Source organism: Dermacentor silvarum, unplaced genomic scaffold (assembly GCF_013339745.2).
Source record: "Dermacentor silvarum isolate Dsil-2018 unplaced genomic scaffold, BIME_Dsil_1.4 Seq10343, whole genome shotgun sequence".
NCBI classification, from domain to species: domain Eukaryota; kingdom Metazoa; phylum Arthropoda; class Arachnida; order Ixodida; family Ixodidae; genus Dermacentor; species Dermacentor silvarum.
In genome coordinates, this window is record NW_023605479.1 from 58,971 (window position 1) to 72,929 (window position 13,959).

Genomic DNA, 13,959 nt, shown 5'->3' on the forward strand with positions numbered 1-13,959 from the left:
CTCTTCTTGGGCATGTCTGGTCACAGATCAAGCGGATCCCGCTGAAGGAGATTCAAGCGGAAATGGAGGAAATTGCAGCCAAGCAGGAGGAACTGGAGAGGCAAGGTCGTGAGATTGAGATGCAAATTCGAGACCGCAACGGCAAGTACCTGAGAGATGGACATGTTCCCACCACTGCTGCTGCTGCTTCAGGTTTGCGGGCTCCACCTTCTCCACGCTTTTTCTTTCTCTCACTGGCACTGGTGATAACAAGCTGTTCTTGGCAACTGGTGAGTTTTACTAAAATTGCTGGCTTAGTTTTCAGATGTTGCCAGAAATGAGAGGAACAGAACAATTCGCAGAATAGCTGACTTCCCATCTGATGTTTATTTCACGTTCGTGAAACATACGCACATCTACTATCTATCTATCTCACAGTTGTATATATGTTTTCAAACTAAATAATAACAAGTATGTCCATCGCAGTACTGACACCATATTTTAAAAAAAATTATAAAATAACTTAACCAGGATGGCTGTTAATGGGGAAAAACTTGAGACGGCCTGGCAACAGTGGCCACGGTTATAACACAATAAAGCACACGCAACGCATAGAAAGTTTATAAGCACATTTGCTCATCCTGAGCAGTGCCTGCGCTAAGGTGCCTCGCAGACTCGGGAGAGCAAAACAAACGCACTACTGCTCTCTGAAAAACCACTTTACTTTCTGAGCAATAGGAGAGCGCGCAATGCACGGCTCCTGTCAGGCATCCTGCTGGAGATGCCAGAATGTGTTTGTGCACATGAAGAAGGGGTAGCCGGCACTCGGTCGGCATGGCTTTGGTTACACGGCGTTGGCCAGGCGGCTTGCCGGAGATGCAAAACCATGGTGGGAGTACTTACATGAGAGTCCTTGCAGTAGAGGGGAGACCACGGGAGAGTCCACGTGAAGAAAGGGTGGACGGTGCTGGCTTCGGTTACAATATAGTAGATGTAAAATTACAGTTGAAACTCGTTATAATGAAGTTGCATCCGACATAAAACTACGTTCACTATATCCGATATTCATTATAAGCATATGTTTGTTACTTGTTGATATCAGCCAGAAACATTTCAGATTTACTTCGTTATAACCCTTAATTGAATATATCTGTGATCTTTATATTACGGTTGAACTGTTGTGGTAATAGAAAGAACAAAGACTAAATTACACATAAGAACAATTGAAAATCCGGTGTCACGACGTGGGCTGAAATTTATGCTCTGTGTCACCATTTGTCTTCAAAGAAGAAAGGGGGCATTTTTTATACAAAATTTAGTTTCTGTTTTCTACTTTTTCATTACATATACATCTATGATGTGTCAGTACTGTCACAGATCTGTGTCTATTTCATGCATATGAAGTAAACATTAGTTGGAAGTTAGTGCTTCTGTTAATAATCAGTCTTCGTTTATGGAATAATTAGCTGGCCTGTAGCAGCACAGTGCCACTGTGTTTGCTTCTTAGCTTAAGAGAAAAAATCGAAGGTGAGCTGTGCTGTTAAAGCCCACATTGTCGATCTCTTGAATGGGCAGATGAAGAAGAATTGCAAAGATGTCAATATAAGTTGGGGCTCTTGTGCTGCCTGCAGAGATCAGTGCCACTAACATCTCTCAGCACGTTGGTGTTGGAACCAGCAGTTGCCAGTCCTCATTTTGCTCTGTGCAATAACACTCTGCTGCAGATCTAAATGGCAGGGCAGTAACTGCACTGCCTTCCATTTTCTCTGAGGTTTTTCTCTCTGCATTCACTCAAAAAGGGCATTTCTAGCACTGGCTTTTGGTGCGGGCATAGCTTGGAACATTGTTACTTGCAGGTATTTTTTAAAGTGCACATTATTTTGCCCTCATTTGTATGTGATCAGAGATAAATAGTAAATATTTCCAAGCAGCCTATAGGGCGCAGCATCATTTACTAACAGTCGTAGTTTTGTTTTTACTAAAGAAACACTCATATGCACACACACAGTCACAGACACCCAAGAAAGGCCTCTCCACACACAAGTGCACAGAGTACTTATCTGTGGAGGAGCCTTTCTTGGGTGGTTGTGTGTTTTTGTGCTCCTAGCTTTTACGAAGATGAGTTGCTAACTAGCCTAGCTAGAATTTATTTAACATTTTATTGTTCATGTGAGATTTTTATTTCCTGCCAGCTGACAAAGATCATTGCTCACCATGCGAAAAAGACACTTTTTTTTTTTGTCTAATTAGGATGTGTGCTCTTTCAATCATTGGAAGTGTCGTGTAAAATTTGCAAGTTACCTGCCGCTTGTAAAGTGGTTCACGATACGGCACTGTTTGTGCTATGGTGTATAGCCACACTTGCAGCTGTGGTAGGCTTTGTTCTGCAGGCGTGCTTCTACAATCACTTATTGAAAGACTTGCCAGTTTGTCGCATGCAACTACAACCATGCAAAAGCGAAATGCCCAATGCAACAATTTTTTGTGCGTGCTGTGTACTACGTGGCGTGCTTGTTTTTGCAGGTGGTCCTTTTGTCTTCACACTGGTTCACCTTGACACACAAGCCGCTGAGCACATTTGGGGCTGACAAGTGATCCACGACTTTTTTCCTTTGCAGATGAAAGATTTGCGGACTTTCGTCCTGCAAAGAGAAATTTCCTCCCAGTGCTCTTTCTGTTTAAGATGGTCCTGTAGGACCTCAGTACCAATAAACATTTGAGCTAAAGTAGGTTAAGGTAAATTGAAAATGCCCTGCAACCTTATAGCGTAGCATCTTTTCTGGAAAACACTTGAAACTATATTGCTACAAGTTATGGCCATAGCTAGAAAGTTTTCTTCAACCCTATACTGGAGAGATTTATATCATGGTGAGCTATACTGGGCTTTATATCAAGCTGTGCTTAAAAAGAGAAAGGAAACATAGGGAGGGTAACCAGATGTGGGATTGATTTGCTACCCTACACAGAAGGAAGGAAAAAATAAGGGAGAGGGAAAGAGGGAGGGAGACACTAACAGTGTCTACAGTTCGGGTGGTCCATCACGTCTACAATCTGGCACTGAGGCCAATCGATTTCAGAAATTGCAGCAGTGCCTGCGTTGATTTGAGAACCTGCAACACGTGAGGACCATACAGATGTGCTCCACGATTTTTTCACGGAAGAAATTTTGGGGTGAGCTATGGAAAGCTAGTCAGCCTCTTGTTGAAGTAAAATGAATGGAGGCTCCACAAAGGTCCTTGTAAATGATCATATTCATACCTAAAATGGTTGCAATTTGTTTATTGATGGAGACAGGGTACGGTGTCGTGAATTTGCTGGTAAACATATAAACAGTGGGGACGGTTGAACTTTGTGTGCGGAGATGGGAATAGGTTAGGATAGCTGCTCGCTGGAGCCTTGCACACACCTTGCTTGTGCAAAGCACAGTGGCAGTGATGTGCAAGAGTTCACACATCTTTTCACTCGTACTATTGTGTGCGCTGCTCCATGATGTATTATGGCGCAACAGCATAAGGAATATCCTTCTGTTTTCTGCCTAATGCAGATACCGAGCCAACAGTTGAAGAGGAGGAGATGATTATGCATCTTTTTGAGCTCGTCAATGAAAAGAACAACCTGTTCAGGCGGCAGGCAGAACTCATGTACATGTAAGTTCTGAAGTTTTGACAACTTTTTTTTTTTCTAGCATTATTACCAAACAACAGCTTGTGCTTGTGGCATTACTTATTACGCTGCCTCTTTAAATTTCGTTAAAATATTTTTTAAATGCATTAAGGCAGAAAGCTTGTGCACACATGCATAACCATTGTGAATTGCTAAACATATAACATAATCTTTAGTTGAAAATTATCATTTTGGGAAGTCACAAGGCCAAATATTTGAAGCTAGAAGGATGAAGTTCAAGCAGATCCACGTACTGCTTATTATTCCTGTGCTAGTTGGACCGCCCAACTTGGAGCTCCCATAGACATTATCACCAGAGTTCTCTCTTCTAATTTTTGTAGAAAACATTATGGTATGAATCAAATGCCATGTAGAATGTTTTGCACGGCATCCTGCGTCAGCTAGAATGTTGTGCGATAGTTTATTAACTGTGAGATTGCCTTTGCCACAAGCCTATGCTGATTCTGAGTCAGTGTTCTTATCACCATAATGTTTGGAGGACAGTAGCAATTAGGCATTGGTAGTGCAGTGAGGCATTTTTCGGGTGGGAGTTCCATTGAAGTAACGGAACAGGAGGAGCGTCTATGCAGTTTGACGTACATGCAGTGAGCAGTGAGACACGCCACATTGTGCTTGCTTTGCAGATGACTAAAACACGGTGTTGCAAGCATTAGAATATTGTGCATGACAGGAGAAAAGGGTGATTTCTTTGCCTGTACAGCAAGATATTTTTCTTGGTGAATAATAAACATTGAACAATTGTCAGAAGGAATGTCAGTGAATGAGCAGTCTCTGCACATCCTAATAGTGTTGCCAGATTGTGAGTTACATAAATGCGTTTTCAAGTGCTTGTGTGAAGGTATCTTCCGTAAGAAACCCGGCTCCCCTTTGGCTATTGCCTGTAGCCATTGTCCCCACTCAAAAATGAAGAGTCTCATAGTTTGTTAATGTGATAGCATTATACAGACCAATACCTGGCCTTTGGCAATGTTTGGAGGTATGTCCTCGGTGGAGCAGCTGACGAGGTGAGATAGGTAAGGGGGACAGAGTGGGGAAGGAGAAAGAGCAGAGTGATGTTACATAGAGAAGTATGCGACGGGAGTCTGAGCGGTAACACTGGACTGATGCAACCCTGGAGCAATGTGAGGCCTTCTGGATGGTATGCGTGCTGCAAAATGTCGTCATTTGGATGCAGACACATCTGAGCAATGTGAGGCTCATTTAGCTGACGTGAAGGTGGCAAAAAAGTGTCACAATGTGATGCCAATGGAAGAAAACCAGACACGTTGATGAAAGGTGACCGGAAATGCAGGTAGACAACAGCAATAGATTGAAAGGCCTTAACAAGAAACCGGATTACGGGCAAATGCTGATAACTCAGGCAAGAATAGTAATATGTAAATATGCCCTCAACATGAATGTTTTAAGGATGTTTTAAAAAATCCCTTGCCAGAGACGTTTATTCAGTGTTTGATAATATACTAAGATATCTGTGCACCTTTCCAGTCATTTCAAGAGTTTTTCTAGAAGCTTTTTGTTTTGTGGTAGACTGCCTGCAACTGCAGTGTTCACGTTCAAGAAATGGATGCTGTTTCAGTCATGGTCAAATCCTGATGTTTCGGGATTGAAGACACATATTTAGGTGGCTAGTGTTGCACTTGACTGTAAAATGTTTTGCTTTCTTGATTCATGTTCTATACTTTTGCAGAAAGCGTTCCCAGAGACTTGAAGAAGAACAAGTTGAGCTTGAGTACCAGATACGCTGCATAATGACCAAGCCCTGTAAGTATTGCACTGGTTTTCTTTGTCGCATTGATGACCCAACAAAGTTAATGGCACTGTAATTTGGCACATACCATTCTTTATGTTTACTTAGTAGCACCGACCATGTTGAGCTGTCCACGTTGAACTGTAGTACAAGAAGACTGAGCACAAGTAAGAAGGAGTCTTGCTCTGCCTTTTTGCACCACAGTTAAATATGGTCAGCCTGCACCAACTCGCCCAATTTTCTGTTTTGCCGAAGTATAAATTGACTGCATCATAAAGTGTGTGATCTACCACAGGTGTTCATTTTTTTTTCATTGTAAAAGTGGCAAACCTACCGTTGTGGTTGTGCTTTGCTTGTGGAGACCTGCTCTGAAGGCCTCTTTAAAACTAGACACAGTGCATTACTTTGGTTGAGCTGTTCCCAACGAATGCGCTTGGCTACTTGCCTTTCATGAATGCAGGTGTTAATCGGCGGCACGAGAGTGACGATTATAGTCGGAGGCGGTGGTCATGGGTGGCGCAACGTGGGAATGAATTTCGTGCTAGAAAGCCAGCGGGAGGATTGTGATCACTTATTCTTCCTTCCTTTACATTGCAGTGAATCAAAAATGTGACGATGACACCAAGCGGGAGGAGGAACTGCTCCAGCGGCTGCTTGAGGTTGTCGAGGCACGCAATGAGATTGTTGACAGCCAAGAAATGGATCGGCGGAGGTGGGCATTTTTTTTTTTTTTTGGCTGCGTTTACCTCTTTCTCGCCTGTCATGGTAAATTGGTGTAACGCCAATGTTCATACCTCAGTTGTTCCACTGGATTGCCTGTGTGAGCCTGTGTCCAGCTTTTGTGGAGGTTGAATGCCTTCTTGCATTTCATGTCCAGCTCACGCGTATCGGCTGGGAGTTGCCGAGTTCATTCTCCAGAAACTTCTATCGCAGCTGGCCTAGTTTCTCCCATGCAAAAATGTGCTCCTCAATTATTAAGCATAACAATTAATTTCTGCTGTGCTTGCTCCGACTACATTGTCTGTTTTCTCCATATAGTTGTAACTAACAAGAAACCAAGTCAGTTAAACTCAATTAACTTCCCCTGTGTGCAATGCGGCATTCCATTAATTGTTGTCTGGCAACAGCAAATAGTGATCTGCCAGAGTGGACAGGAAATGAACGTGGAACAAACACCTTTCCCTTCGGTTGTAAGCTATCTAGTTATCTTTTGGCCAAGTTGTCTTGTATTCTACTTTCATTTCTTGTCTTCATTGTTATTTCTACATTACAGTTAAAAAATCCTTAATTTCCTTTTTCTTGACTCCATTGTGTGTTGGTTCCATTCAGTTGCATTCATACGCGTGTCATTTTCTTTGTGTGCCGAGACCCTTTCAACCCCATAACTGTAGCTGGTTCACTGCTGATTGAGTAGACCGAAACTTGTTGACCGTTTCAGCAGTTCTTAACAGAACTGCACTGAGCTTTAAGGAAACTAAATGAAGACTCCCAAGCTGTTCATCTGCTTGAAAAATGCATCTCAGTGGTGCTAATCTCAGTGGGGTTTGTTCTTAATTGTTTGTTGTACTGGTCATTTGAGGAATTAATTAGTGCAGAGACATGTAAACAAATGCACCTTCTTGTTGCAGGGTGATGCAGGAGGACTGGAGCATACAGGAACAGATGGCACAGAAGCAGAGTGAGTGTGGGGCTGCCAACCACAGCCTTTGCATCTGCGTCATACGGAACTTGTGTTCCGTATGACGGAACTTACGCCTTTAAGCGTAAAATCGCTTAAAGGCAATGTATAGTCTTGCCCCAGTATTGCTTTTAATGATTGCTGACTTGAATTATTCATCTCTCACTCTGGCAGTTGTGATGTAGTAAAAGCAGCTTCTTTAATGTGCTGACCAGGAGAGAGTAATATGTAACATACTTTCTAGGATTGCAACAAACCCTTAATAATGAGGAGTGAGGCAAAATTTTAGTCACAGTCATGGCATGAAAGGTAAACAACCACATTGCACTTTGTTTTCCCAGGCGAGATCAAAGAAAAAATGGTCACACCCGAGCCCACGCCCGAGAAGAAGCACAAGAAAAAGGACAAGCATAAGAAGTCCAAGTCGGATAAGAAGCGCGACGAGATGGGGGACGAGGAGAAGCGAAAGTCACTGAAAAAGATCTTCAAGGAGAAGCTTGTGCTGTCCAAGTGACAGGGCACTTGGCCTGTGGTGCTGGGCTGAGCACGTATCGGCAGCAAGCTTGGAACTTGTGGCGAGGACAGCACATGTGTGCTGGGATGTGTTTGTTCTTGAAAAGTTGTACATATCATCGTAACAGTGATGAATTGTTGGCAGCTGTACGTCGTGATTGATCTTCGTTTTTGCATTGAGCGAGTGTTTGTGGCAGGTGCATATGGTGGTCTTGAAAAGAATGTCTCCCGTGCAGCTCACAGAGTAATGATGTCAATTCACTCTCTCTCTTCCTCTTTACTAAATAAGGTAGACGCTGAACTCTGCATGCAAGTTTGCGCCGACATCTGTTGGTAGGTTGTTGGCCGTGTAATTGTCAGTTTTAGAGACTGGCCCACATGTGTTCTTGAGGCAACTTGTGAGAGACTTCCAAAAACACCTAGGTCAGCGTTGTACAGCAAACCTTGTAGCAGCTATACAAAAGCCACGATTGCAAACCATCCTTACTCGACTGTCTAAGCAACTCCTGAAATCTGTAATTATACGGCACTTTTGATAACGCTTGATGTTGGTGCAGAGCCAAAAGTTCTCTGTGTGGTTTCATTTCATTTCTTTAATGTATTTGCCAGATTCAGCTAGTGATCATGACAGCAGTGGGGGATATCATGAGAACAATAGTGTACAGCCAATGGAACCACTGATCTAACAAAATTAAAAATAAAATCGTTCCTAATTTTAACATTATTGATGACTGTGATCGTAAGCAAGTAATTCTGCGCTGGAGTTTCTGTCTAATAAACTCCTTGTGCATCACGCGCACGCCAGGGCTTTGCGACAAGCAAAAGACACATGCCAAGACGAAGCCCGTCTCTGCTAGACACAGCTCATGAGGCATCTTATACATATGCCTGTGCTCACATTAAAAATTATGACTAGTGTGCTTGATTGATAAATTGTCAAGTGGGTATTTTATGGTCTTTCATTGATCAGTGCTTACTGACAAGGTTTTGGCCACCGTAAGTGTTCTAAAATTGGCTGTGGAACTTTTTTTTTTCTTTTACTGCTAAAAAGTGCTGCTGGACTGCTGCATTCAGGCATTGAGTCTCCTTGCAGCATGCCGCCTATTGCCATCATTGCTGATAAAAGTAAAGCTTGGCAAGAAGGGGGTCAGCTTCTTCAGAAGATGGTATCTGTGCCATTTAGATGTGCTCATCTGTTGGTTTCCATTTGTTCGTCTCATGCGAAAGAAGAAAATACATAAATCAATGGTGTTAAAGGATTGCTGTGAGCCGCAACGCTTTGTTGTCCTTTGAACACAGCAGCCACCTTTCTCGATTTTGAGATATTCGGAGGCTGCCAAGAAAAACTTGAGGTTTTGAAGCATATGTGGCATCTATAGAGCTTATTGTGCCCCAGGAAAATATTTTGTCATAGCCAATATTTTTAGATATGCAAGTTCGAGTTGATGGGTGTTAGCTGCAATGTAGAAATATCATCTACATCGAAGGTGAAAGTAAACCGCACCTATGTCCTGACAGTTGCTTCTAGTGCCAAGAACAATAGCAGATGTCAGTTGTACGCATCAGCTCTAGAAAACCTCATCTTTCTACATTTACCTTCTGCTACAATAAGAGCAAACTTATGTACGCAGATATCTCTTTGTCAGCAACCATAGTTGATTTCGTACATAGCAGGCAACACTGCAAAGGCTAGAGAGATTTTTCTGACTGCATGCATTCGCGACCAAAGAATAGTGCATCACATATGACAGAAATATACTATGCGTATATGTAACGTAATTCAACATAACTGATTTGATGTGAATAGGACATTTATTTATACATGTAAGGCGTCGCAGATAAGGTTTCTGTGGAGAGTGGCCACAGCGCAGTGCTTGCGCTTGTGATGAACACATAGTATATACATGTCGCATACTGGAAGCGCAAAGGAGCACCAATAATAGTAGATCATTTGACGTCATGTTATGTCTACAAGTTTTAGTTAAAGTAGTTACGTAGATGCCTTGCAGATCAAAGCAACTGCACTGTGAAACACATGTAGTCATAATTCTGTGGCTGCACTACCTGAATAGCTTCTGCAGTGTTGCCTGGTAAGTATGAAGCAAAGTATGCACATTCACGATCGAACAGACAGCTTGACAACTGATGATTGAAGAGCGGTCGGAACTATCCTCTAGGCTCCTTCCAGTAGTCATCATGGTTCATTCTTAGTAGTGAAAGCTGTGTAGGTCCTCTCAAGATGGATTTACAAAAGTGGATGTCTACGTAAAAGTTCCACCTTGCGTAAAGAACTACTAAGCTCTTGTATTGAAGCTTCCTACAGGATGAACTTGAATCCTGCAGATAGCCATGCAAAATACTCCAAATGTGTGGAAAAATCGTTGAGCAGATTGCTGCAGCCCTTGTTTTTGTGGCTGAATGTGTTGCATTGCAAAAGCATATTCACAGTCTTTGTACAGTGCTCTTTCATCAGTGTTAAGTTTACTTTCCAACTTTTCTGTTCTCTGAAAAAATTGCGGGGGAAGGAAGCTACTTTTCCTGAAAATTTTCTTGTGGAAAAGTTCCACAGCACTGAACACTTCTAACTCAAGTGATAAATGATCACTGTTTCTTGTTTGTCGACCATTTCTATTTGTTACTGATGTTCATGCCAGCACTTATGTCAGCAACCTTACTAAACACAATGGCTTGAGCTTGCACACATACATTTTGCTACAAGGTTTTCATTTCTTTTTTCTGCACACCATGAGGTTGTGTAGTGTCGTCCATTGACTTCTTTGGCTTGCAACTTTATCGCAGCATTGCTTGCTCAACTGTAATTACACGTAATTTATTAGCACCTTTCAGTTCAGCAACACGTCTTGCCACACAATATCTGTAAAATGCTGTGCCAATTCTACATTTGGAATGAAAGCTAATTTGCATTTTATCCACTTAACGCTGGTGATATGACATGCCTTTGTTCTCACATTTGAAACCCTTTGGTTAGCCTTTAATTGTTTAAGCCTATATTCCTACAGCACAGCCTCTTGTGGAATAAATGCAGCTGTCATAACCTTTTGAGAAACTTTTGAAGGCTGATGCCACAAAAGTATGACATGAGTGAGAAAGATAAACGAATCTGAGTGGCTAAGTGTTTATTTGTTTGTTACAGCCATGTGATTAAAAGAGACTATGAGGCCAAAGAAAGCATAGGGAAACTTAACTATGCTTAATTAAAATGTGAAAATACTAAGAAAAAAGAAAGGAAATGAAAGTAAACGAAAGGCAATTTGCCACAAGTGGGAGCCGATCCTGTATCTTACACATGCTGACTGTGGTGCCTTACCACTTAAGTTACTATGACGGTCACCCTCTTTTTTTTTTTTTTTTTTTTTCTTTGAAAGAAAAAGGGGGGGTATTTGTGTATGTGAAAAGATTGGCCCAGGGGGTGTTAGCCAGTGCTGCTCACAACCATGGGAGCAGATGTTCCACATTTGGGCTACTGTACTGGACATTGTCAAATTTGCCATCTTGTCAGCTCTGATTGGTCCAAAATGCCACCATTACAGAATTTGATGATATGGCGGAATTCGACAGTGTCCAAAATGGCACCGCTGCCGCTGGAAATTCTGCCGCCATGGCATGGACACCTATGGACAAACTTAGGAACGGACTATGAAAAGAGCTGCGGATTGATTTCACCCCTGGCCCCCAGCACAAAAGTTCTCAAGGGGCTCTAGGCAGAGCACACTGTTCATTTGTGGGCGAACCACTGCACCTCCACGATTTCCAAGCAGTGTGTGCCTAAGCTGTCTGACATGCACTTGAGTGTGTGAAAAGAAACGTTGCCAGCACTGCTCAAGCCAGATCAAATGAGCTTTTGCATTGGTATATTTTTTGTGGAACAATGGAGGCAACTACTGGTGAATGAGTCACACTGTAGTTGTCGCCAGAGCTAATGACCAACAATTGAAGCTCGCTACAACTGGCATATTACTATACTATCTTCACTTGTCTGGGTAAGAAATAAGGCATCATTATCTGAAAGAAATAAAACTTTTTTTTTTGCATTTCATGCATGAACCATGGCGCCGACACTAAAGTGACATAGATTATTGCCATTTCTCTCTTTGTGTGTGTGTGCAGTTAATTCCTGCAAAATCTTCCAGGTTGATTTTTCATTTGATTATGAATGCAGCACAGCCATTTGCCATAAGCCTTTGTTTCTGGCATACTAAGTGAAGGAGAACTAGTGTCACACAGGGAAGCGCACTGCATGTAACACCATGTCAGAAGCTTCAACTATGGCACATGTGGCTTTTGAGCCTTGTACGAAACAAGTTAAAGGATACACATGTTAACTAATACACAATGAGATGGTTTTTTTATGCGTCTGTTCTATGTTATTGCATACCGTTAAACATTTTTTTAATTGTGGCCAGGCTTTGTCCAATATTTGTCCTTTACCATTGGTGCTTTGCCTAACGTGTATGGCCCACTGTGCAAACATTATTTTGCTTTTTTTTTTTTTTTTAGGAGGGTGAATGAGACAAAGGCAATTTTTTCTCGATTTGGTTTCAAGTGGCTTTAACTGTCCATTGTCTATGCTTCTTGCAATACAATAAAGAACATTCTGTCGCCATATGGTGACTGCTCAAACGTGCTGTCTAATCATGCGGTAACAGAACCACAATCAAATGTGTGAACAACTGCGACGCCCAGGGACCCATCGCAGGCCTGCAACACAACACCTTGAACTTGGCTGTTCTTTCAAAGCTGTGTACTTGCAAGTGGCTGCTGCAGATCTTGTAGATCCACTCGTCGAGATCGAAGGGTGTGCTCTTTACAATAAAATAAAGAATGTTCCGTCGCCATTTGGTGACTGCTCAAATGTTCTGTCCTGTGGTAACACTACCATGGTCATACGTGCAAATACCTGCGATGCCCAGAGACCCATCGTGCATAGCTTCGTACGAAAATTGTTAGAGGGTACTCTGGTCAGACATGGCGGTTCAACCAGCAAGGGAATGATGTTTAGTACATGGATTTGCTTACACTTTGTCCTGCTGGCTTCAGATGGTGTTGCACGATTGCAAAGTGATCAGTTTTCGCAAAATATTGCTATAAGTACAACTTGTCTTATACGTTCAGATAAACAGTATTGATTCAAAATTTCGACCAGCAAGCTCGAACAAGGCGTAATAAGATAAAACCACAAGGACGTATGAAGCGGCAAGCATTAGGATCGGAGCATATCCATGTATTATAGTACTAACCATCATTCCTACGGTAGCTGCCGACCGATTGGAGCGCCACATTTCCCTCTAGTGATTTTAGTAGAAAACTATATGCCTTTATCTAATTTCTGCTGTAATCACAGGCCGACAACACCGCGCGTCTTGAACTTCGCCTTCATTCTTTCGAAGCTATGAACACGGAAGTGGCTGCCGTAGATCTTGTAGATCCTCCCGTCGAGCTCGAAGGCAAACGCAGTGTGCGCCTTGGGAACCGTACGCACCACGTTTTGCTCGGTGATCAGACGAAACACGTTCTTGGTTTCCTGGACGACGATGCCCCTGGCGCCCACGTACGACGGGCAGCGGGACTCGGCGACCGTTAGGAAGCAGCCCGTGTACTCGGCCTTGAGCAGCCGCGAGTGTTCGGTCACTTGGTCGCGTACGAGACCCCGGAAATAATCCCTCCACATCAGATGGATGGGCACGAACGACGCGTACGACAGTTTGTCCTTGTGCACGTTGAAGATGCCCAACTTGCGTTTCTCTCGGCAAGTGAGCAACTTGCCCCTCCTCCTCTTTTGGTCGCTGCCGCGCTTCTTGCGTGCTACGTCCGGCTCGAGCACCGCCGTGTAACGCGCAAGATCCGCCGGCTCGCCGGGATATGGGCCGGCATGTTTCTTGATGAAATCGCGGACGTAATTCACAGCTTGCGCCGGTAATGGCGGGTCGTATTTAATGTCTTTCGACGTCAGGTAGACGTTCTGCACGTCGCTGGCAGAGGTAGGGTCTGTCATCTTTGCAGCGGTGGGGTAGCGGTCACAGCGTCACATCATCACAGAACACCCATACAAACATCATCACGTTTGTGCAAGCACGTGCATGCACAAACGCGCCGTTGCGCCGTCTAATACAGTTTTCAAATCTCGGAGGCCGTAATGATTTACTATTTCTCTGCTAGAGGCGCTTAAAGCGGCTAAATTATTTTGTCTCAAATTTTATTTAAAGTTAGCAACAAGCATATATAACACGTATTTCTTTGAAAAACGAACAGACCATATTTTTAGTTGACTTTGCGTCAGCGTTTCAAAATCTCACTGCCGCGTCTGCTCAGAGCAGGCAACTCTCGCGGAGCATAGCCT

General features: G+C 43.0%; 2 protein-coding genes across 7 annotated transcripts in view; one reads left to right on the top strand and one right to left on the bottom strand.

Moving 5' to 3' along the window:
- Positions 1–12,474, top strand: part of LOC119434393 (MICAL-like protein 1) — a 60,973-nt gene extending 48,499 nt beyond the window's left edge. For 5 of the 6 annotated variants that reach the window (XM_049659464.1, XM_049659468.1, XM_049659465.1 and 2 more), the window contains 6 exons: positions 27–192; positions 3,524–3,626; positions 5,351–5,424; positions 6,008–6,122; positions 7,039–7,088; positions 7,430–12,474. In XM_049659464.1, the coding sequence (XP_049515421.1) occupies positions 27–192; positions 3,524–3,626; positions 5,351–5,424; positions 6,008–6,122; positions 7,039–7,088; positions 7,430–7,602 (681 nt within the window). In that variant the 3' untranslated portion in view covers positions 7,603–12,474. The remainder of the gene's footprint in view (positions 1–26; positions 193–3,523; positions 3,627–5,350; positions 5,425–6,007; positions 6,123–7,038; positions 7,089–7,429) is intronic. The other variant, XM_049659467.1, reaches the window with a different exon arrangement.
- On the bottom strand, positions 12,154–13,733 carry LOC119434391 (ribonuclease P protein subunit p29). The gene has a single exon (XM_037701546.2). It carries the CDS (start codon positions 13,612–13,614, stop codon positions 12,958–12,960), a length of 657 nt encoding a protein of 218 aa, XP_037557474.1. The 5' UTR covers positions 13,615–13,733; the 3' UTR covers positions 12,154–12,957.
- Between the last annotated feature and the right edge of the window lie 226 nt (positions 13,734–13,959).

What these genes read in the sequence shown, in the direction of transcription:
- LOC119434391 (XM_037701546.2), bottom strand. Translation starts at nt 13,614, where the DNA reads ATGACAGACCCTACCTCTGCCAGCGACGTGCAGAACGTCTACCTGACG.